At 40.6% G+C, this 26,274-nt stretch overlaps 1 protein-coding gene across 11 annotated transcripts in view; it reads right to left on the bottom strand.

Moving 5' to 3' along the window:
- LOC122777537 (membrane-associated guanylate kinase, WW and PDZ domain-containing protein 1-like) overlaps positions 1-21,224 on the bottom strand; it is a 115,329-nt gene extending 94,105 nt beyond the window's left edge. For 10 of the 11 annotated variants that reach the window (XM_044038836.1, XM_044038838.1, XM_044038842.1 and 7 more), the window contains exon 1: positions 20,560-21,223. In XM_044038836.1, the coding sequence (XP_043894771.1) occupies positions 20,560-20,857 (298 nt within the window). In that variant the 5' untranslated portion in view covers positions 20,858-21,223. Of the gene's footprint in view, positions 1-20,559 lie in introns of all 11 variants that reach the window. The other variant, XM_044038839.1, reaches the window with a different exon arrangement.
- Between the last annotated feature and the right edge of the window lie 5,050 nt (positions 21,225-26,274).

The raw sequence follows: 26,274 nt of genomic DNA, 5'->3' as shown, positions 1-26,274 counted from the left end.
AGGAACTGGAAATGCTGGTTCTTAAACAGTAAATTCCATTGTTCCAGCAGCTTCCTGTGGCTCTCAGGACATCCCGCCAGTCAACACTGCACTCTCCAGTTACACATGAGAGCATTTAACTCTGCATTATCTGGCAATATACGGAGATGCTGTCTGAGAGAGGTGAACGCGGGGAGGGATGGAACAGACAAAACTAATCAACTCCCGCTCTTAGCTAGTGATGGGGCTCCTCTGGGCTCCGTTGGTGTGAAAAAGCCGCTGCAGCTATTAGGCAGCCATTACTGTGGTGGAGAGGTCCCTCATACAGACACATACATTGTATACAGGCCCTGCAATCAGTGTTGTAAGGGTGGAGAGGAAAAAACAACAATCACAGAGTGAGGTCCACCAAAGAGCTTTGGACCAGACCTCAGCCTCCTCCTCCTTCTGTAATTACTCAACTAAAAACCAGCCACACCCACTGGGGCTTTCAGGGTGTTCCAACCCTCAACCGTCTGTCAGTGCGGTCAAAGGAGTATGGAGTGTGGACTGACTGTTTTGTCAAATATGAATGTAATTGTTGTATTATTTCATTTCCTTAAATCATTAAAGTGAAATGAGTAATCAAGCTTCTGGAGAGTATTTTGGCCCATGTGACTTCCCTGTGAGAGAATTAGGGGAGTAACATAGGAGAGAAATGGCTAAAAGTCCTGTATAAGTAGAGGTGGGGGGAGGTCAAATGGCGATAAATGGTTGTTTTTTTGTGACAATTTTAAGGGCACGTCCACACACTACGTCCACGTAGGTGAATACAACAAGTTTTTATCATATTGGCATATTGATAATATCCAGTGTAATGTGTGCAGCAACTTCTTCTCTGTATGTGGTGTAGTGTTACAGCACCGCGTACAGGCCTGGCATATGTACTACAGCTTTTTCGAGTCGTTACGGGGGGTTCCGTGTGGAGCAAAGAAAAAGATTGTTAATGTTCCATTTCCGTGTGGATAGGATTAGAGCTGAAACAATTAATCGATCAATCGATTGTTCATCGATTACTAAATTAATCGACAACTATTTTGTTCATCGAGGATCTGCAAGTAGTTCACTCCCCCAGATCAATTACATTTCAACTGGCTTGATGAACAGAAGTGGTTCAGAGTAGCAGTTGCCAGTTTTCCTTAGTAAGTATTTGAAGGACGTTCATTTGAAGGCTCACAAAATGGCAATAAACATGAATTGCGATACGGACCGAACCAGCACCCACGCATCGCGGTACAATCAAATGGTGACATATTGTCCCAGTCTTCATTTTCAGTATACAGCGTTCTGACCCAGTTCTTCAGTGCCGCGCTGCTGAGTCAGAGTCAGCGGTGCATGATGGGAGGAGCGGTTTCTTACAAGACTCACAGACAAAGACTCGCACACTCACATTAAGGCGAGCAGAGGCAGTGTGTGTTCCACCCCAGTGCACTGCATCTGTTCACGGCTAAATATAACCACACAGGAACCGAGGCCTGCAACCGCTCCCTCTGCTCCGTGTAAGAAGCTGAGTGGGCCAAAGGTTGGAGGGCATCATCCCACCAATCTGCCTGCAAACACTTCTCTGTTGCAGTTTGTGCTATTTTAATGTGTCCATTGTCTCTTTTTTCCTCACACATGTAAAAACACATATGCTTCACGTCAGCTGAACGCTCCATCACTTCGAACCGGTTGCCTCTCTTCCATGTCATTGCCTGACTGGGCGTCGCACACAAAGGGCCCCCCCCACCACCTCCCCCAAATATCTCTTCTTTCTTCCCTCCATCAACTACAGCAGCAGACTGAAACACGTCACACCACAGGTACAAGTGTGTCATCAGCAGGTGCCTTACATGATGGAACGCAGACATGAAATGATCACGTTAGGCTTTGAATTATAGTTATGCATCTGTGCAGGAGACACATTTACCTTTACTGCCTTTGAATTCTTTTTCATATGTATATATATGTATGTACAGTATATATATATATACTGTACATACATAGATATACAAACATATATATACACACATACAAATATATACATGCATACATATATACGTACATACATACATACATACATATACATACATACATCCATACATCTATACATCTATACACAAATATATGTATAGATTCATGTAAATATATATATATATATTAGTGCTGTCAGTTAAACGCGTAATTAACGCAAACCCATTTTAACGGCGTCAATTTTTTTAGCGCAAAATTAACGTTCTTTTTGGCCTAGCAAACGTTGTCGTTTTTTTCACATGCTGTTGCAACAACTAGTAATGTTAGAAAAACTACAACACCACACCGGATCTAGCTACACTGGAAACGTTTACGTTACGTTTTGAGTGGATGGCGAGCACTGTGCGCTTCTCCGTATCCAACGCAGCCTGGATCATTTGTCGACACACTCCCCACATCCAAGTAATGATGTATGCAGTGTTACCAACCAAGCTGGCAGACCCCCGAACTGTAGTAAGGAGACCACCGAAGACCGCTAGCTCCTTTAGCCCGGATTAGCTCATTACGGCAACAAAACATTAAAGCACGGGACTTCGTCTGTGCCTCTGTCATTCAAGGGACATTTAGAATAGATAAAAATGTGCGATTAAATGCGATTAATCGCGAGTTAACAATGACATTAATGCGATTAATCGCGATTAAATATTTGAATCGTTTGACAGCACTAATATATATATACATATACATATATACTGTATACATATATACACATATATATATATATATATATATATATATATATATATATATATATGTACATACATAGATATATGGGTGCATGGATGGCTTCTGGGGATTATGTTTGAGCTCAGCCTGCTTTCCAGTTGTGGTAAAGTAAAATAAAATATGGGGGTTGAAGGGAAACTCCCATTTTTGTTTTTGCCAAAACATTTCGTCAATGATGAGGCGGCTGCTCTGTGGATCAGTCTGTGAAGGATTTTTGGGAGAATTATTCAAAGCATTTCCAAATGGATCTCGCCCCAGACCTTTGTATAAATAGAACGTGGCCTTTAATTTTTATACTTCATGCAGACGGCCTGCCAGAGATGATGAATGAGAGCTCCTAGAGCGACAAAACTGTATATAGATGATGGAAAACATCATAACATCATGTTTGGATGTTTGTTTTTGGTTAAAGTGGCAAGTTCTGACCAAGTGGTGATCATTCCTGAAAAATGTCACTTTGCACACAGAGAATGAATATTATTACTAGTTTAATGACTGAAACATACCTTCTTAATGAAGTTAAATGGCAAAGGTTAACACATTTCTGGGTGATTTTAATGCCTTGCATGCCTCCTACCCATTAAAACATGAAAAGGATGCAAAAAAATGAACACAGCAAAAATATTGTATCAAACAAAATGTAATGAATGGAGAGAGTGGAGAAGAAGAAGCCTTTTTTTTCCAGTGAGTCAAATAAGCACTAATCTGAGGGCTGTAATTTAAGAAGCTTCTCCTTCAGTCGAAACAAACCAGCAGTTGATGGAGAGTAGTAGACTATAAATCCAGTGACCTATATACTGTACATCTGAGCTCTCTGCTTATATAAATAAAGATATGGGACACACACTCAAAATAGCTATTTTAACCAATAGAGTATGTAAGATACAGACTCTTTAAAGGGTTATTTAAGGATTTTTGAAGTGGAGTCGTTTGATGTGCAGTGTAGGGCTGCATAGGCAATGATTCAATAATATATATCGCAATATCATTTCCTATAATGTAGGTTCAATATACATTGTTTTGATGTTTATATGTCTATTGCAAACACACTTTGATGTTTGATGTGTTGCCTGATTGATTAACCCTTAGAACACAGAGCATTTAGGCTGCTTTTTCCCATTACTATGTTAAAACGTATATACAGAGGCTATAAGAGTGGGCAATATAGAGTGTCATATAGGCTATCATTTATTTCAGCACAACCTGTAGGCAATCTGACAGAATTTAAAATGAATCCGCACAACCATGAAAAGCCTGTGTCTTAAAGGTGTCTTAAAGGTGTGAGCTGGTCGATAAATGATCCCACATGATCCAATTCAAAAAGAAGTACAAAGACATTTTTTTCTTCAATGAAATACCATTGTATATACTATGAATAGTATGTATCATAATACAAATATGTATATGTGGATATGTATATTAATTAGAGGCAAATATGCTTCATCCTGCTTTTCAGAGATTATTGAATTTCTTGTCTGGCTCTCTTCTAAACTCTTTAATTTGCTTAAGGTTTCTTTGCAGGATAGGAGGTTTCTGTCAGAGCTAGGCCACTGGAAAGGATCTGTGTGCAGAGTCGGTGTAGAAGAGCAGCCAATGGGAGCGCCGAGTTATTATTTTGAAATGAATGCAAAACTTGTCTTTGTGAGGAGACATGAACATGAAAATAAACATCAACATCTTTCAAACTGACAAGACTTTCCGGAGCAGAGTGATAACATTTACAGGAGGAAATCGTTAAAAACTCAATGCACACAAACAGGGTTTTTAATAGATTGAGAGGGGGAAAAAAGAAAGACAAAACAGAAGCATCTGGTACTGACACTGCACATGGACTACACATGGACTTGTTTTCCTGCTCCCTTTTCCAACTGATACTGAAGTTCACCCAGAATAATAGACCAAAGTCCATCAGTGACCATCAATCAGCAGGAGCACTTTTTAATCCAGTGATGATGTATCGTCATTATTGCCTGGCAACACATCAAGAGAATAACTGTGTTGTGATATAGTATAGAAACCTTGATCGCGTATCGCATCATGACTTACGACTCAGACTGGACAGGAAGTGCGGACAGTTTAAAAATAGAAGCAGTAAATACAAATAGTTGTGTGAATCTGACATGATTACATAATAACACAGTTAATGTGCTGAGATCACTAAAAATGAGATGTGGCACTGCTTCCCACTCACTGCATCTCTGTCTCTGTAGCGTTTATCTTTGGCTGCTGTGAGAGCTTTAATGAGGCACTGATTTATTGTGTTCGATGCAGCACAATAATATGTCAAGTCCTCTTCAGCGTCAGCATAATGAGCCCATTGTCACACAAAGCCGGGAATCATATCAGGATAAAATCTCACTCAGATTATGATGCTTTAAAGGTCCAGTATGTAAGAGTACAGATGAGCCCATTGTCAAATGGAATACTAAAGGAATACTTCACCGATTTACATTTTGTATTACAAGAATAGGGGTAGTATTTTTGAAAAATTGTGCTTCCCAACCTCAGTTGTCTTTCATTGCAGTCTTCCTTGTTCAGGAAACTTAATTGGAGCTGCACGGTGAAAGAAACAGCAGTAACTGGCAAAAGAAGGCACATAGTCAGGCAGCTGCAAAATTGAAAATCAAAATCAATGTAACTAGAATTGTTAAGTCTTACTAAAGACTAGTACAGACTAGAATCCATTCGTTTCAGTGTTGTGTGCTTCTTCCACCTTCCAGAATAGAATAGAAATACTTTATTCATCCCCGAGGGGAAATTGTTTGTTGCAATGTCCTTTACATTGTTGTTTGGAAATAAATAAACTGGCATCACAAACGTTGAGAGCAAATGGAACATGATGCATCATCAGTTGGTTTTTGCAGTCCGCCATGTGTTCTGTACCTTTCTATCAGACCCTCTTGCACGATTTTACCAGGAAATGCTTTTTAAAGGCACAAGGTCTGCACTATGTTTGGCTGTAATTACTTGACATCCTTCCTACTCATTGACCTTAAGCTCAACACCGGCTTGAATCTGCCTGGGTAAGCATTGGAAATGGTCCAGTTCTATTGTCATTGCCTCTGCAGCTCTGGTGGCTTTCTTGTGGCTGGAATGAAGGACGGGGGAAGGAAGGAAGGAATGACTGATTGGTTTTTATTATTCACATGACATTGGCCTTCAGCAGAGCAACAGTAACACAAAGGGTGGAAAACAATCTAATATCATACATGTAAGTTTGAGAAATTGAAGATTTTAAAACATCCCGGATCTATGAAAGGATCTGAAGGTACAACCTAATAACTGTCTTATTTAGGAGATTTTATTGACAGGAATTGAATGTAACCAAATAAATGCAGTGTGTATCCTTAGGTGAACTTCAGTGCTTTTGATGTTTTTTATTCTGTCTCTGTTATATGAAGCCAAGCAGCGTTGTGTGAACTCATTTAACAATGGGTTAAATGTGACAGGTGTTTGTTTATATTTTTAAAAATCCAAACAGTTGCTTTTGACTGAACGTATACCTAAGAGAGAGGGAGAAAGGCCATCACTACTAAGCGAACTGCTTGGCAGGGATATTATCCACCATGTTTACCACTGGAACCACCATAGTTAAAAAGTTGCAGAGAGCAGTACACAAAAACAGGAAGTGGAAAAACATGTTACATCTGCACATCTGGATCAGCCACTGATATAATTGCTCTTAAAGCTCCTGTTCAACTGTTACTGTTTCAGGTTCAATTTGAATATAAGGTGGATTGATTCATAATTTTAGCTGATTCACTGGCTCCTGACATTTTAAACCTTCGGGCATTGGCAGACATACACCATGTGGGGACGCAGAGCACCGCCCTGGAGGCTCCACAGCCATGGCTGCGACTGGCTAATAACAAGCTTGGCACAAATTATGGTTGAGTGGCTATATTTGTTCATTTCAGGGCCACCGTTACTGTGTGTTGACAAGGATGTTCTCCCAATGATTAATGACAAAAAAACAACTGTTTACTGCTGGTGTGAGCAATACGGAGCCAACAGTATGTTGAGGTCAGAGATACTTTCAGAGAAACTGTGATGTTGTGATGCATTCAAGGAACCCTGTAAATGTAATTATGTCTGCAGTACACTGCTATTGCCACCTTGTGGTAATAGATACACAACTAATAAGGTAGTATGGTCAATGGATAAGCATAGACATATACACATATATACATATATATACACACACACACACACACATATACATGTACATACATATATTGTCATGCTCCGTAGTCACTGTCATTTTATTGTGAAAGTTCCCCTCTTGTTTTGAAGTCTTTTTTGTCCTTATATACATACATATATATATATACATATACATATATATATATATATATATATATATATATATATATATATATATATACATATATATATATATATATATATATATATATATATATATATATATATATATATATATATATATATATATATATATATATATGTATAAAAATTGTGCTTCCCAAATTCAGTTTCCCCTGAGTTGAGAAATATCTTCACTCTGTTCTTTGTTACATGCCCACCAGTGACACTAACACTGTTAGCATAACTGTTAGCAAAGATGGCGGACACTGTTTACATTCTGGGAATGAGGTCCTGTCCCCCTACGAGTGGTTTTAATAAGTGCGTAATTAGCGTTGCAGTTTCAAGCCTCAGACCAAGGCTCGGGCCAAGTGTAACTGGTGGGCACGTAACAACAAAAGAATGGAGATATTTCTTGACTCAGGGGAAACTGAGTTTGGGAAGCACAATTTTTATTTATTTAAAAATACTACTCTTATTCTAGTACTACAAAGCTAAATGCAAATCAGTGAAGTATTCCTTTAAACGTATTTACTCATCCTTTAAAGATCCACTATCAGTCAACCTCTAGTTGACAGCACTAGTGTGGTATCAGAGAGTTGGCTGTAAAAATGACAAGCATGTACACATTTATCATATGTGTGGTGTTTTGAGTGGAGTTCTTGGCAGTCAGTGCATTAAAAACACTGTGGTTTAGGTGTAAACTGAACAGTCCTGTCCTCTGTCTAAGCCAGCCTGACCTGCCTCGCATATAAGTATTTCTCCCCTCCACCACCTTAACACCTCAGCCCTCTGCACAGCCAGATGCTGCCAACTTCTGACAAACAGCTGCAGTCCAAGGTCACTCCCTCTTTTGGACGGACAGAAGTTTGCAAACAGTCCCGACACAGTAACAGAACAAATGTCCGGTCTGTTCAAGGTGGAACATATCATGTCTGTTTGACCTTCAAGCACCGGCAGAAGCAGAGATTTACTGTTGCCTGTAGATCTGTTCTCAACTGTACAGAAACCTTTATAAATCTAAGTTATTATTATTATTATTGTTATTATTTTTATTTTTAAAAATACACAACTGTCTGTCAGTGAGATTTGAGTCACTTTCAGGTCTTTACAAAAGGCAGCTGAGCATTAAATAAAGACAAAGAGTGAGGGTTCAAAGCAAATTGAATTTAGATACAACAGCTCAAGACAAAAGGTTCCCATCAGTATGTCACTTAGTCAAGTATGAATTTACTGTGACTGTAGCGATTCAGAGCTCCAAGACAAAGAAGCAAATCATTTTAAAAAGAGGCGTACAGTATGTCAGGTCATGGTCAGAGGATGAGAAATAATGGTTTTAAATATAAGTTTAATCATTAGTCATAACCACAAAGTGCAACGTGGTGTTCGTAGAGAAGGAACAATTTTTATTGAGACATTGATCAACAATAAACGCTTGTGGGATTCATTGTGACTATTGTTGCAATTACAAATATTATGTCAATCTTTTAGTTTGTGTATCATCACAGTCAGTATACAGTCTATAGACTTTTTCTTAGTTTTACATTAATAATGGATGGATTTGATGAAATTGCTCGGTCAATTAAAGAGGAAGAGACTTGACACCTACTTCAACTGATAGGACGCGAGGGGGCAAAAGAAAGAGGAGGTGGTTAGAGCCTCGACTGAGCCAAACGAGGGAGAAACAGGGAGAATGTCGTTGTCCAGTCACATAGCACAAAAGAGCAGTTTGACTGTATGATATATACAGGAATAGATGTACAGAGTAAAAAAAAATACAATATTAAAAGCTGGGTACAGTGACAGTGCGGGGATTGAGTGTGTTGTGCTTTTGTCACCAGAGAGATGACTTCCAGCTGTGCATGCAGCTGTTTATATGCAACACATCAATCACACAGTGTGAAGCTGCTAAACACGTGTAGTCTGAAGGCTACAGTGAATCCACATTAGCCTGTTTTCATTTAAAAATGCAGAAATGCTGCTCCGGATTCTCCTTATCCTCTTTTTATCATCGCTTATTTTCAGCGTCACATGACGTGTGTTTAGGATGTGTTAGTCTGAACACAGATTACCTCTGACACAGCGCTGAGACCCTAATCCCTACACTGAGTGTTTTTATATGAAAACACTGTTTTCTAATGAAGCATAGGAGTGTGGATCGACACCTTCAATCCTCTCTGTCGTGACAGATGTTGAAGCTGCAGACACAGAACACTACAGTGCTGCAGAGGACATTTCTCTGCTAATAACCGTTAGCGTTGCAGCTTTCATCTTTACTACCGCGACTAACTCCAACCATCACAGACGTCAAGCTTCCTCTTGACAGTCATGACAACTTCAGACACAAGAAGCCACTTCCTGCAAAGCTGCTTTGATTTACACGTCCACCTGCGACAAGCTTCGGATATAGGATTGTGTTTGCACTCACACACACACACACACACACAGACACACACACTGTGAGTGTGTGTGCTGTGATTGAACTTTTTCACCTTTTCATGAGAAAAGCAGTCAAGTTCCTCCAAATCTCAAACATCAAAGTACAAGAACAGCAAATACAAAACAAACAAAAACACCAACTGAAGATGGATATTTATTAGAAAAATGACTAAAAACATATAACATTTCAAAATGTCCCAATAGGTCAATTAAAGTCTACTTGTAAAATTGTCAACTCATCAACATACTGCTGTGTCAGACACGAAAAAAAAAGTTTTATCTATTATTTTATCAACTAATTGAACTGACTAAACTTTGAATGCACTGTCACAACCCTGAACAAGTCACAACCCTCATAATAATTCTACCACTAGAGGGCTCTGTGAAAGATAAACAACATGTTCACCTGAAACATATTTGAAAAACAAAGAAAAACACCTGCAAATCATCACCACATGACCCTGATTCATCTGAACAATGTAACAAAATGTTCACATTTTCTGTGCGACACATCTTTCCGAAGCAGCGTCCTGTTTAATACAGGAAGTGATGCGTTTAAAAAGATTTCAGGGGCAACAAAGGTGGTAAATGAACTACAGTCTAGAGCTGAAACAATTCCTCGAATTAATCTAAACTATTTAGATAATCGATTCATCGGTTTGGAGCTTTTTTCATTATTAAAACAAGATTTCTGATTGTTTTAGCTTCTTAAATGGGATCATTTTCTTCATTTCTTTGCAAAATGAAGAAAGAACAAAGAAATCATTAAAACGGAATCATCATCATTTCCACGTTGGACAAACATTGATGAATGTTTTTTAACGTTTTCTGACAGATAACTGGAGAAAATAATCGACAGATGACAGATGACCGATTATGAAAATAAGTTGCAGCTCTACTATAGTGACGGGTGTATGTACTGTAAATAAACAGTGAGTATAAGGAAAATACTACAGTGATGTGTATCTATTCAAATATTTCAGTGATCTGTACACCTAAAAACACTACAGTGGCAGGTGTGAAGCTTGTGCATACATAAAATACTTCTGTGATGTCTATTTGTAAATACACCACAGTGATGTGTATATAATTGATGTATACATGGTCATATGAGAGTGATGGTTTGCTGCTCGTGCTGTTAAACAGCAGCTGGCCTCCATAACGTTCCATAACTGCCGAATGTAAACTGCTGAATTAATCTTGTACAACTTTGGGTCACTAACCTTAATAATTCATTAAATATTAACAAGCAGTGCCCTGCCAACAGGAAGCCTCTACAGCTTCACATCACCGAATCAGAGCCGGTGCAGCCTTCACTGCTTCACTTCGAATCTCTGGAGATGGACAGAGGAGGAGGAGGGATGAAGAGATCATTTCACCTATAGGCCACCGCCCGAAACACCAATGTTCATATAAGAGAGAGTAATGTTAGCATTATATTTGATCAAATGAGCACTTTTAAGATTCATTTCTAGAAATATCGCTCTCCAGTTTCTCCAAAACGAGCCTGATGACAGAGGAGGAGGTGTGTTATTTTGCATCCGAGGGAAGGCTGTAATCACGGAGCGTAAAAACCACAACAAAACCAGAGGAACAGACTAAAAGTAGAACTTATGATTCATGTGTATAAAACAGAGCCTGTAATGGTGTGTAATCCCTTCCAGATGTGTGCGACTCTAGGGGGAGCGCAGCTTAAATGTCAGTTTATCGCCACTATACGAGAATCTGAGCATGCGCGCATGCGTGTGTGTGTGTAGGAGTGTGTGGGAGTGTGTAGGTCACCGTCAGCGCGTTTAAAAACAGCATGAGAAACAAAGAGTCTGACTGAGTGAGAGAAGTCACCGACAAGCTCTTAAATCTCTCTAAGAGTGTTTCTGTTTTCCTGGATCATGTGATTCGAAGACAGGAGGCAACATTCACACACACACACACACACACATATTTATAAAACACACATTCAATAAGAAAACAGCAATTTCAGCTCTGAATAATAACCTCTGTATGTACCACGGACACGTCCGCGTGTGACGTGAGAAAACTCTTTACGGAGGTGTGCATGTCTGTTGCTATGACTAAATAAATGATGAAAGACGTCTTTAAATAAAAGATAAGAGACGACGTTAGATGATGTTCACGACATCTATTTATTCAAATATTTAATATACAAAACACTACACATTATACCAACAGTGTTTCAATATTATGCCGTCGGCAATAAATGAGTAAATACATCCAAACTAACTATCTTTCTTATTTAACAATAACAATGAAAACTCTGGGCTGTAGAGTTTCAATGAATTCAACAATGACTAGGACACACGATAATTATTATCGGCACAATGTCGGCATCAACAGATCTAGGCTTTAAAAATGTATGATCAGATTATATATGTACGTATATATACATATATGTGTATATATACAATGGAAACGTGGCTATTGTGTGAACACAGGTCACGTGAAGCTGGATCTCATCTTATTTGGTCACTAAAGATGCATTAAAGGCACATTTCTATCTGAATTTGTCATTTCTCTTTTGTTGTTGTTGAGCAATATCCTATAGTTTTCCTAAAGTCCCTGAAAGTGATATTTCTCTTGTGTACTGTATTTTAATGACATGCTGAGGTGAAAATATCCAGGATATATAAGTTATACTGCAAAATTCAGGCAAAATACACCAGAATATTATTTTTTGTCCATATCACCCAGCCTCAGATGGTCATAATGGAGGTTTCTCTGGTGTTTACTCTGTGTCTGTGAATCATTGACCTACTATTAACATGGTGGAGGCACCAGGCCTCACTTTTCTCAGGGAGCAGCTGTCACGTCCATTTAGAAGCTTAGTGAATTGTGCATTTATATTTGATCAGTTAACATAATCATTACAACTGAGACTAATGGGAGATACTTTTGGAAAAATCAATTTGTCCCTGTTTAGGTTCAATCACAAAGCCAAGAAAACAGACGGCCGAGTATGAGACGAAATTAATGATTCACTCTCCCTACACTCCTCCCCCCCATACATAAATGCATTCCACTTATATAAGCATTAGTCAATCACAAGTGTTCGTGCGGAACAAAGCGATGAAGAGCCAAATACACCGAGACCTGTTCTTTCTCCACCGCTCAGTCATTGATTATGCAAAGCAAATATTTGTACAGTATCGTAGCTCAGAGAGGTCACAGAGGTCAGAGAGATCAGTGAGCTTTATCACATGCCTGTCAATCATTTCCTTTAAAGAGAAATACACAATTTCATTTGAATGTAACAGATTCAATAAATCATAAATCAATGTAAATACGTGTTGCATTTATTTAATTGTTTTATTTTCCACTGGAAGTTACATTTATACCAAAGATTACGTCATCATATTTATTGATGTGATTTCACAAACAATTTAATTCTTTGTTCTGCACAAACAGAGCAGACCAGTTGTTTGAGCTGAGTATTTGTTATTTAAGGAGGCGGGGAACTAGCAAAGAAAAGACATTTGTCCAGAGAGTTTGTCCATCAGTCACTTTTTTGCAGGGACATTGCCACCTGTTGACCTGTTGGAACAGGAATCCAATCCAGTCTAATCCAACTTTATTTATAAAGTACTTTAAAAAACAACAACAGCTGAAACAAAGTGATAAATAAAAGAAATGATCATCTGCTATAAACACCATGATGCTTACATCAGACAGCTGTTTTCCCTGTATGCTGTATCTGCCCATCAAGTCCACCATGAATACATGAATAAACAACTGTTACCTTAAACATATCACTTGAGTGTATTTCACATCCACAACAGAACAATTCTACTTTAGCTTTTTTTCTCTCTCTGACAAGACTCCGTTTGAGGGGAAACACGAGGCGTATAAATTCCACAAGGCGCCAACATCTCGTAGCTTATAAACCCTCTCGACGCATTTCTTACTGATCATGCCATTGATATGCTGCGGAGGATCCGACTCCCTTTTATCAACCGGGGCATTCCTTTACAGCTGAAGTCATTACTGCCAGAAATAGAAGTGCTGTATTATTCCCTTAATTAAACAATGCATGTATGTCTGTCTGGTCACAGGTGAGATTTACGGATTCTTGGTATGAAGTCCATGGTTCGCCAACTGGTACGAGCTTCCTCTGGTGGTACTTAGAGGAAAATCAGAAATGCTGTTGGTGCTGAGGAATTCTACAGTGTCCAATTTACCTAATCCCCATATTGCATGTTTTTGGAAGTGTGGGAGGAAGCTGGAGAAAACCCACGCACACACGGGGGGAGAACTCCATGCACAAAGGCCCTTGTTGTGCTAATTAGAGTAAATTATAATGTTATATGTTTAAATAATGCCATCAATCATCATCCAGCCCTAGACAAAAATAACATGGACACAGGCCAGTTTTTTTGCACCGAAAACATCCCGCGTGCCTTTGTTCCTCGAACCCGGGTCTTCGTGCTGCAAAGACAAGAGTGCTGTAATCTTATCTCACAAGACACAATTACAAGTTACTGTTAGTTATTACAAGTTAATATGTTGGTGATGAAAATTCCCCTTTCCGTTCACTTTGTCTGCTTGTCTAAACCTCTGAAAAGTCACCAACCAGCTTTTGGTGTAAATGCAGATATTAGTGACCCACAAGCCAGAGCACAACTCGGCTCAAGGACACTTAAGCAGGACAGAAGCTTACTTCCAAATGATTTAAACAGATGGTCTCTCAAATCTTTCTACCACGACAGAGTGGGGTGACGGGGGAAAGCAAGATGTGACCTGAGAGGATGGGTGAAGCGGAGAAAACAGTGCAGAAGTCTGAGCACGGGAGCGCTGCCGTTTCACTGAACTCCTGGCCCCACGTCTCAGGAATGCCTGGCATCTGCCAGGCTGCGTTCACTGTGGTCGGGTTCGACTGAATTCAAAGATCAAAAAACGACCAAGGGCCATTTGTTCTGGAGATCAGACAGACACTCAGTCAAACCCCGCAGGATCAAAGCACCATAAACTCCCAGACCCTTCAGGTGCTGGAGGAGCGTTAGTCACAGCAGTTCCTTTGTTCTACATCATCACTGTGTAACATATAGCAGAAAATATGCTGTCGTTCACTTGCAGCTACTGTCAATCTAATGACATGATACACCATGGCACAACCTTTGTACCTTTCCACAGATACGCTACAACTGTCACTGGACTCACTGAGCCAGGACAAGACAATGACGACAAGACCTTCCACCTCTGGGGGTTGACTTCAAGTGCTGATAAAAGATAAGCACGGCACAGGTGCGTCAGCGGCCTCCCTCTTGTACTTTAACCTGAGAATGATGCCACACCATAAAGCTATGCATGATCCACGTGGGCCTCTCTGTAAACAGTGTGAGAGGTGTTCACAAATAGCCCAATATAAAGGGAAAGAAAGAAGAATAGTGAGTGTATTTGCCTTTCATGTGTACTGTGTGTGAGTATGTGTTTTGGTACAGAGTCAGTCAGAGGTTTTCAAAGTGTGGAACAAACCTCACCCGGGGGATTTGAGAGTGAGGATGAGGAGCAGGGATGAGGAGTATTTCGACGCGGCATAAAAAGTCATTTGCGTCCTTACTAATACATGGTTGACTTGAAGTAAATGTGTATAACTGTTGTCATTTTTAAGGATCTCCATTTCTGCCAGACTAAAACACAGCCCTTCAACATAAGGACTTCAAAATAAAGTCACTCTTTGGGGCTTAAATACATCAGACGGTAGAGAATCTGAAGCAAAATATAGCATATTCTGTCATGTGGATGCAGCTCCAGTGATGGTGATTGGGTCACGCCAGCAACATTTATTTTGAGGCTGGAGTCGCCGAACTGACCGTGGCCTCCAGTCACTGCTGGTGGTAACTGATCAATAGGTCAATATTGGAACATTAGTCCTTCTCAGAGTCATAATTTGGTCAAATCTATCTAGAAATATATTTAAATTTATGGTTTTCCGAGTCTACCAATGCCTTCGTAGAGAATAAATACATAAAGCTGCTTAGAAATCAGAAAATAATGTGTCTCAAAGCTGCTGAACTTGCTTGATAAATGGGTTATAGTTTCAGTGACAACTAACATCAGCAATCCAACTGTTAGTGCCTCATTTGGCAAACTTTAAAGGTGACATAGAATGCTTGTATATATATGTACATTTATGTTAGTTATGGAGGTCTACTTACATATATTAACTTGTTTTCATGATTAAAAACCTTCTAATCGCTGCAAACGAGCCGATCAAAATATCTCCTCACTGACGCTCTCGTCAGCCGCGCTGTTTCAGACCAAAACCACACCCCCAGAACGTGGACTGTGTTGTGATTGGCCAGCCAACAAGAGCTTTCCTACTGTCCTGTGATTGGCCAGGTACCTGGAAGTGACGTAATAGATAGGCCAGCTCTCAGATACACAGCTCCCCCTCTGGCACGGTGGATGCTCTGCATCTCAGCAGCTACAATGAGAGTAGTTCTTCTTCTTCTGCGGTTGAATGTACGCAACCGGATGTGCCCGGACCAGTGCCCGCACCAGGAGGCGCTACGGTGGTGAGAGGAGTGGTGAGGATTTCTGATGACGACATCAAATTAAGGAAGTGCCGATCCGCTTCGCAGAGCCCAGGAAAACAATACAACACTATCTTCTCAGCAGTGGCTGAACTGTTGTTCTGAAACTTTAGGGTTTCATAAACGAGGTAATGACGCAGATACACACACAAACGCAGCGTTAATTGGAGCTTCCGGTCTATGTCGCCTTTAATGGGGTCCTAAAATAACAGTTGCCCACAGATTCACTGACTGACTTCACTGTGAGCTTCAAATGTCTGTTAAAGCTGTAGTAGACGGGATTGCTAGAAAAAGTGTTCATCTTTGAGTCACATTCCCAGGTTGTAAACACTGTAGGATCCAGTGTGATGATGATCACGGACACAAGGCAACCTCTCCATACGTGAAACTCGCGTTGTATTGCCTTCGTACTGCAACTCTATTTCAGTCTCTCTTACCAGCAGCTTAGGCAGTTCCTGCCAACGTTGGAAAAGCAACCTTACATCAAAGGGATGTGAACACAGCTGTTTGGAACCCTCTATTTCCTCCTTTGGTGTTTGGCCGGGCAGTTGGCATCCCTAATGTTGCATCACTGCCTCTCTCTGGGTTCAGCCTTCCATTTCCTGAATAAGATTTGTCTTCTTTTTTGGTGTTTTATGGCAGTTGGAATGCATCATTTTTTTAGTCTTTCTCCCTCTAATGTCACAGGTCAGATGTCCCCATGTTTGAAATAAGATCCTGGAGAAGGCGCAGCGTTAATGTCACAGTGTCAAATATTAAAACAGTGAGATTTTCTACCCACATGACATCAAATCACAACCACATGCACACAGAAACCTCCCATGGAAACTTTCTAGTGTGTGATTATACATTTTGTTGTATAAATAACAAGCTCTCAAATCTCCTTTATCCCCGATCTGAAGTGTTATTTACAGAGATTAATCACAAGCCTGAGCCACAGGAGTGTAGTATTCCACCTTCCTCTCAGGAATGTTGAGGTGGTTTCTCTTACTGCATTCCACAGTGGGAGAAACACACCTGTGGGCACTCTTGTACACCACAGCGGTGACTTTCCTCCCCACACACACACACACACACACACACACTCTGATAGGGTTTCCACAAACAGTGCAGGGATGACATGGACTCCTGTAACAAGACCCAAGGACCTTTTCAAGGAAAAGAAGAGTGAGCCAATCTACCCCACCGGTCTGTCATCTGGTCTGGATAAAACTTGGATCACAGACCCAGGCCAGGTTCCGCATGGGAGCCCAACAAGACTGTGAGGCACAATGAAGGTTCTGTGAGATTGTCAGAGGATACTCGTCTCCTTTAATTAGAGACAAGGAAAATCTGCTGCCTCAAGCAAGACACTAATGACTGAGCCATGAAGTCAACTTGGGACGCCCTGAACGTCTGCAGTCAGGTTGTTGCAGCAGGGTTTCAGTACACGCTGTTTCCATTTGTCTTCAGAATAGGGCTGTGGCTTTTTATCTGAAATTCAGGGCTCTGTTCAAGGGGCAAGGTTCAAACTGTCTCTATTCTCTCCGTAAGTGCATCAGACTGTCTGAAGTACCACTTGGTAGGGATGGGCATTTCTAGCTAAAGTTATTATTTAAATATTTATTGGCATTGTTTCGTCGAATATTCTCCAGCACATGAGAGCTAGTGAAATGAATGCAGCGATCACTGATGAAACATTTATTATGTACCTTTTTCAATATATAAGGAATAGTCACAGCAACTGATCTACTTACTCATACTCGTGCCTATGCCATGTGGTCCAGCAAAGGGCACAACTTTGGAGGAAAGACTAGAAATACAAATAATTCAACACCAAAAGCATTTGAAAGGGGGCATGTGGAAGTATTTTGGGTCCGACATCATAGATGGCAAATTAACAAAGACATCCTCAGACTCATCTGTTCGCTGTTAACCTCCATCTTCAAAAGGAACAGCACGTCATGTACCATCCGTTCGAACTTGATATTTGGAACAAGTGACAGCCCTAGTTCGGACGTTTGTGGATATTAAAAATCTCCCATGGTGCAAATTTGTCCTGCAAACACAAAGCAGCGTAACGCGCCGAGCTCTTGTCCCAGAGGTCGACACTTTCAGATTCAGATATCAAGCGCTGACCGTCTGTGAAGCCACTAATGGATATACAGCACACCAGCATTGCCATGATGCTACTGAGGTTATGTAACACCGTTAATGATTTCCCCAGAGAGGAGGCACTGCGGGCTTTGACAAACATTGTGTCCGTACGCGAGTGAGAGAATGAAATGGACACATAGTATGAGGGGAAATACACAAACATCTAAACTATCTAAACGTCCAGATTTGGCAACAAAAGGTTTGGATCTGTGTCTGCGACACACAGCCTCGAGATGCAGCAGACTGGGTCAAGCACATCTAACATGAAGGAAGCACTTCCACAAATGAACCCATCTGCCCATGAGTGAACAATGCACCCTTCAGTTTATATATAAAAATATAAAAACTACATTCTTTAACAGAAAGAACTATTTGCTGATTATTCGACATTATTTTCAATACCAGATGAACCGTTCCGTTTGTTTGTTTTTTTTTAAATAAAGAAAACATCTCAAAACACTCCAATACTAGCTTCCAAAACAGATGTTCTACTACTCTTTGTCTTACATAACAATAGGCTGAATATGTTCGTGTCTGAAGCAGTTAGGTGGAAGTAGTACAACATATGGGCACGTTTCCTTGGATTCTTCCTTGTTGCAGCCAAAAGTTCACAAAAATGATCACAAAAACAACCAATTGTTACTTAAAACCTTACTTTTTTGACACCGTGTCCTTAGTAAGACAGAATGTCAATGAAATAATCACCGATTTCTATCATTTGTTGCTTTAATTATATGCAAAAGGTCCAGCGTGTAACAGTTTGAATATACTACCCATAAGTATGTTTAAAAATAAAATACTTCCGGGGTTCTGTAGCCTTATGATAAGCCTTTTAAATGGAGACCATGTTTCTACAGCAGCCTGAGTGGACAAATTACCCAGAGCAAGTGTAAAACATTTTGTAATTGAAGGACAATGTAGTTTCCTGACACAATTGGTAATTTATTTTGTCACCCATTATTTAGTGAAATGTAAAATCAACGTCACGTTGTGGAGTTTGGCCAGTGCCATCTTGTTTCTTGGAGACCACATTTTAAACCATAGGATGGAACTGGGGAAGACATGAGGACTGGCAGGTCACCGTTAATGACATCCACTGTCAATCACACCATAGCCCCGCCCTGAAGCATGCGGTAGTATCCGCTCGACTCTATTTAGGACCGTGTTTGACAAAATGGACATCATGCCGTGTTTGAGGACGAAACCTGAACTTGACCGTTGTCCACAGTCCACATAACACTTTGTCTTTGTGTAATATAGATCAGGCTGTGTGTGGTCACACCACAGCCACAAGAAATGTCACTCACGTAACATCACACATGTGACAGAGGCGGCGCAGACGGGTTTTTGAACGCAGCATGGATTCACTCAGCAGACCCTCAGCTTAAATGTCATAAAATGTCAATATCGCTACAATTAGCCTGAAGATTGAGGATGTTATAAAGGACGGTTTCATAACAACCAACGTAATGTGACACAGACCATACAAACCTAAGCTTTCTTGATAAATACTTCACTTTATAACATGTCTTAAAACAGTTTCTTTATTATCATGTCTTATAATATGAGTTATAGATTAAGCTTTAGAGCTGTACTCCAGATTGCTGCAGCGGAGACATGAGCAGCAGCATCTGCCCTTTATTGTGAATATAATTATTTGTTGCATTGTCAACGTGAGCAATATATATCCTTTGTATATATCACAAAGGATATACCGATATTGCAAAGACGGCTTGAACTACAACACATAGTAGATTGTTCCTTGTAATAGTTTGAACAAGAACTCACGATATTAGTTGATTTTGCTGGTTTGTTTGTTTGTTTGTTTGTTGGCTTTACTGAACATTTGTTCCAATATGGGGTCTTACCACTTCAACCCAGTTAACCTAATCCCCAAAATGGGATGTTTTTGGACTGTGGGAGGAAGCTGGAGGAAAACACAACACATCTGAGGAGAACATGAAACCCCACACAGAAAGGCTCTTGGTTAAACCAGGATCCAAACAGGTGACGGCCTTGCTGTGAGGCAACAACGGTAGCCACTGTACCACCATGTCACCCATATTTATTGAATCACTTATTCTTATTAAATTGTGATACTTTATCATATGATGGTCGGTGGATGGTTGTTGGCTGTGATGGACTGGCAGTCCAGGTTGTACCACCCACCCACCTTTTGCCCTATGTCAGCTGGGATTGGCACCAGCGTGACCCTCATGTGGAGGATAAAGCGCTGGAAGATGAGTGAATGAAAGACATTAAAAAAAAGAAAATCGCCCAAATATATCGGCAAAAATCTCCTCATGGTATATTGGCCATAGAAAAACCCACATCGGTCGACAAAGTTCTCTCTTACCTTGGCGCACAGTTGTGAGTGAGACTGGATCTTTGCAGCACTGAATCACAGTTAAAACGTCATAGAGCGGTAATCCTGACACGGGCAGCCCCTCCACCTCCAGCAGCAGCTCCCCCACGCTGAGTTTACCCCCCTGATAAACCACAGCATCCTCGCGAATCTGCGCGACGTACGCAAACTCTCCGTGCTCCGCTCCGCCGCGCAGCTCCACGTTCAGCTCCCCGCACGCGTCGCGCACCAGCGCGCACTCGTTGACTTTGGTAATCCAGTGGTTCTTCCTTTGAATAACTTTTGACATGATGACTTAGGTCCAACTCAGCCGAGGCACAGACAGAAAACTTGTGGCTGTCTTCTGTGGGACATCCCGAGCGGAGACATGCTGCTGCTGCTCCACCACAGCGCGTGGATCACAGCCCGGACTGTTGTTTCCGCATCTTAAACAACAACACGCTCTGATTCCTCAGTAATCCACTCTCTAATTACCCGCTTCCCATCCAAGGACGCGTCTCCTCATTAATATTCCTCTTTAATCCAACAATCCAACCTTTTTTTTGGAACTTTCCAGGACAAGTTAACTGTAATCCAGAGAGCAGATTGAGTTGTTCCCACTAAGCAGGTATCATGACAAGTTCATTCCCTGTGTTCCTGCGCTGAGGATGGAGAACCAGTGGGGGGAAAGGAGCGCATGCGTCCAACTGCTACTCCACGAGGGGGAAATCCTACAGATCCCACTCACTCATGAGTCTGAAGGCTCCTCCCAGTGACCACCCAGCTGTTTGTACTGCTTTCAAACACGGATTACACTCAAAGATCTGCACGTTTAATCCCCACCACAGGAGCCCCCCCTCTCCCTATTTTTTATGAATAAATCATAGAAACTCACCACGGGACAAAGTCTACTCTGTACAGTTAGTGGTCCACACTTCAAACGACCTGAGGAGACTTGGTTCATTGAGTTCAGTCAGATTTTAAAACGTTCTTTTGATTCTATGTAAGTATCAGGGCTGTGCTGAAGAAGAAAAAAATGAAGCTTTCAAGAGTAAACCAAAAAGAAAAAGTGTGGTGTACGCCTCCGTTGACATGATGCGATGCATAAATCTGTCCAAAACCATCTGGGTTTTTCGTTTATAATCAGTATCCATATGCCATAAAGAGCGGTGGACCCTCTGTTATTGCACTGACAACATCAGAGACCGTAAGGATCTAAAATGTGTTTGTGGGTGTGTCTGCTTGTCTTTCTCCCCTGCAGGCTGGCCGGAGAAACCCCTTTAACCTGGTTTCCCTCCAACTCACCTGCTGAAGATTACCCTGATTGCCACTCACTCGCTCCTGTCCAGTTGTTTTACTTTCAACTAAGTTTTTGTGTTGAGTTCCACTCCTCCTGGATCCAGAATCTTAATTATCAATCAAATCCAATTGTTTCTTGAGAAACTATAAAACCTCTCTGCAGTCGACCACTCCCAGGCGTTTCCTCCCAAGTCTGTGTGATTCTTTCTTCGGAATAGACTCCGTTTCTTGACGCACAATGTTTTCAAAGCCTTGATTCCGATGCTAATGTGGTGCTGATGGGCCAAAAGATTCTGTCCGTGTTTACGAAGTGGAACTCCACTTCTTCCTTATCTTGCAGCAGATCATCTCAGATTTTGTTGTGTCTTTGTTCTCAAAAGCTCAAGTGTTTTTCTTCAGTAATTAGTTGTTAGTTTAAAACAAAATGTACTTGTGGTTGGACAGATTGATGGATGGAGGGACATGCAGTATACTAATAAATCCAGTGTGTAACATTTTCAAATATACGACCCATTAAGATAAAAACTTTTGGTTTTAATTGTCTTATAATCCTTTTACGTGTACTTTACGGAGGCTCCTTGCTTTACGGAGGCCTCCGTGTTTCTACACCAGCCCCAAACATACATACTATTACATTATAAAGATGTAAAGAATGTTTACCACACAAGTGAAAACGATCACATAAACCAACCAGAGAGTGAAAAGAGCTGTGAATAGTGTTTCACGCTGCCGTCACGAGCAGTTTAGGGTTACAAGCAGAGCTGAGGATCGAGCTCATGGCCTTCCAGTTGCAAGACAGGCCCCTTCTACCACTGATCCACTCCATTTACATGTTTCTTTTATATCAAGGCCATTGTAGCTCCCTGACACGCTTGGCACTGTTTGTTGCACTCTGCAGTCTCCAGTTCTTACACACTGGACCCTTTGAAAGGTACAGGTTACAGCCTGTGACTTATATGGTTAACTTAGGGTCTGTAATAAACCTGAGCCCAATCTGCATGTCTTTGGAATGTGGGAAGAAGGAAGAAGAACCCACAGAGACACAGGAAGGGCTTAAAAACTCCTCGGGTCAAACAGGGATTTAAACTGGAGACAATGTTTCAATAACAATATTATTCAAAAATATGTGGTGTGTCTACAGTTTGAGAGGAGTGAGCAGGGACGAGGTGAGGGCGAGATGACAGTGTGGGTTTGTTCAGATAAAGAACATTAGCTGCCACTTAACCACAGAGCTGCGAGGGCACTGACCTGGATAGCAGAGCATAAAATCTATCCATCCATCCATCCATTTTTATCACAGTGTCTCCTGAGTGCTGGAACTGCATTTTGTCTCTTTGTCCTCTCTCCTTTTAGTCATATGGTAAGTATTAACTTGGGGATCTGTGTGCATATGTATATGGTAAAATAAACAACATTTATAACTCTGTCATTTACGCTGCTCTAATGGCCACTTGTCACATTATATCCTCAATGCAGAGAGGACGTGACACACACGGATGGTCAACAGCCGTGACGTCGCCCATAAGAATCTCCATGTTGTGGTTTTGCCACTGGAAGTTCAGAGGTGTCACCTGCTCCTATTGGACGATACCTGCTGTCAGTCACACTGGTGTCCACTCATGTGTGTATTTTCCACTCAATGGGATACAAATTCACAAAATGACATGCTCTATTTAAGCATACGATAACTATTCATTGACATTTTATCATAGATTTCCTTTGAAATTGAGCAGAGTTTCTCCCTAGTGGCTAAAACCAAAAGATTATGTTCATTTGAATACATACAGTCTATAGACTAGATATGTAAAAAACGGTTGTGAGGACAAGAGGACAAGACGAGGTTTACGAGGATCAGGGTAATTGAGATAGTTAAGATTAGGCTGATTTAGAGACCAGCGATACTGACCAGTGGCACTGAGGAAAAGACAGGAAGCAGAGCTGGAGGTAGCAGAGATGAAGATGTTGAGGTTCTCTTTGGGAGTGACGAAGATGGACAGGATTAGAAATGAGTCAATCAGAGGAACAGCACATGTTAGATGTTTTGGAGATAAGGTCAGAGAAGCCAGAATGAGATGGTTTGGTCATGTACAGAGGAGGGATAGTGAGTATATCGGTAGAAGGATGCTGGGGTTGGAACTGCCAGGCAGGAGGTCTAGAGGAAGACCAAAGAGAAGGTTTATGGATGTAGTGAAAGAGGACATGAAGTTAGTTGGTGTGAGAGAGGGGGATACGGAGAACAGGGTGAGATGGAGGAGGTTGATTCGCTGTGGCGACCCCTGAAGGGAGCAGCCGAAAGGAAAAGAAGAAGAAGAAGAAGAAGAAGAAGAAGAAGAAGAAGAAGAAGATTAGCCTGATTTACACTATGTTGTTTGACAAAACTTAACGAGTCATGTAAAGTCGACATTTCTGCTCCAGTAAAGAAGACATTAAAGTTGAAGAGCTGTCCTTCCTGTATGTCCTAGGACACTGAGGCACTGTCAACCGTCAGCTTGCAGGGAGACAGGCAGGCTCTCACAGGCTCCGAACACCCACTCCAACTAACTTGAGCCATAGCAAAGAAGAGAATGAGAATGGATCTGTCATATATGACCGTGTCTGCTGTTCTGCAATACTTCTGTCCTGAGGGTCAGTATCAGCCGTGGTCTTGGAGCGTAACCAGCTGGCTGTTGCTGCCGTCTTTCCCTGAATGTCTTGGGTTAAGTTGATTCCAGTGTCCTTTATCTCCAGAATTTCGTCTGGCACAAAAAGCAATATTGCAGTCAGGAACATCTGGAGAAAAAGAGACAGTGATGTCACATAATGTTCAGTTTTTTTTTTACTTGCTGCTTAAGCACAAACAGCCCTGGTGTCGGGATGAAATGACTGACGCAGCGAAAAAATCCCAGGGGACTTTTTATAAAAAAAAAATATAAAAATAAAATTGATTAAGTTATCTGTGCTTTCACCCCAAAAAGGCTTAACATTTAAAACATGAGTCAGCAGAGACAGACACATGGTAACAGCTGCAGCTCCAGCTGCATTCTCTCTGTCCTTCTCGCTGCTGACCTTTAACCCTCTGTTTTAAGTAATGTGGGACATTTGAACATTCACAACAACATGGTAAAAGGTAAAGAAAACTGATTTAAGAGCTGCGTTCATGTCTGTCTAATTCACTCTCTGCTTAGTTTTAGAAGTCACTTTTTTCCATGGATTTAAGAAAAAAAAAACATCTATGTAAGCTCAAATGTGTGCTTGCTGATATCCAGACAAATTTAAGAGACAAATTTAAAGATATACACATAAAACCAGGTCAAGCAGCACACAGCCCATACATTAACACATTGTTATACATATAGGAACTACTTCCATAAAATAGAGAAAATGCCAATTTGAGGATTATCCCAAATTGTATCTTATATCTTTATTATTATAAAGATGCAGTCAAAATACCTCCATACAATGAAAGCACTGTAAGAGATACAGTAGATAGTATTTGCTCTGGCTCCACCTACTGCTCATAAGGTGATATGCTGCAGGCTGTGCTTCTATCCAATCACATTGTGTTCTGAGTTCAAGTGAAAGGAGATGGCAGACAAGGACATTCAATTAAAAAAATAGAATGTGAGAAAATGTTGAAATATAAATGTAGTAAAAGCACACTTTAGAATAAAAAAAAAAGCAACACACGAAAACGTACCTGGTGCCTGGATCTGTCACAGGGACATCATCCTTCATCTTCTGAGTAAACCTGTAGGATATTAAAGAATAACACAGTGGAATTCTGAATTCTTAAAAAAAATGAACAAGAATAAGAGACAAACAATATGTGACAATAAATTGTTTATGATTTATTTGAGTTATGTGGAAGAGTATTAGGGCTGAATAATAACAATAAAACTTCGGAGAATTCTGACTTTAATCTCCGAATTCTGACTTTTTTTTCTCAGAATTCTAACTTTAATCTCAGAATTCTAACTTTAATCTCAAAATTCTAACTTTTTTCCTCAGAATCTTTATTTTTTTTCCCTTTCTATAGTTTTTTTTTTCTCTTTTTTTCGTGGCCCTAATAATTCCGTAGATTTATGCTAAAGTGAGATAAACAAAAAAAAAAATGTCTTCACATCCCCCTAAATTAACCCAATTTACCCGTAAGCATTTATACACAATCAGTTTACAGTATCTCAGAAAAATATCCCCAGTTTCATGCAGTCCATGAGGCTGAATAGTGTTTATTTAGTAAAATCCAGAGGCTTCCCTTTTTAACGTTTTTAATTGAATCAGGTTCCCCTCCTCTAGGATTTAACAGCACTTTTTGCGATACCAATAACACTAAGGGAGCTTTGTGATCATGATTCCTCTGTACATGTATTCTGATTGCAGCACACAGTATATCCCTGTCAAACCCAGCTGCTACAGGGTCAAGTCATTTGACTCCGCTGTGACTTTATA

This window comes from Solea senegalensis, linkage group LG11 (genome assembly GCF_019176455.1).
Source record: "Solea senegalensis isolate Sse05_10M linkage group LG11, IFAPA_SoseM_1, whole genome shotgun sequence".
Lineage (NCBI taxonomy): Eukaryota > Metazoa > Chordata > Actinopteri > Pleuronectiformes > Soleidae > Solea > Solea senegalensis.
The sequence above is the reverse complement of the archived record's forward strand: the minus strand, read 5'-3'. Positions and strand labels throughout refer to the sequence as shown.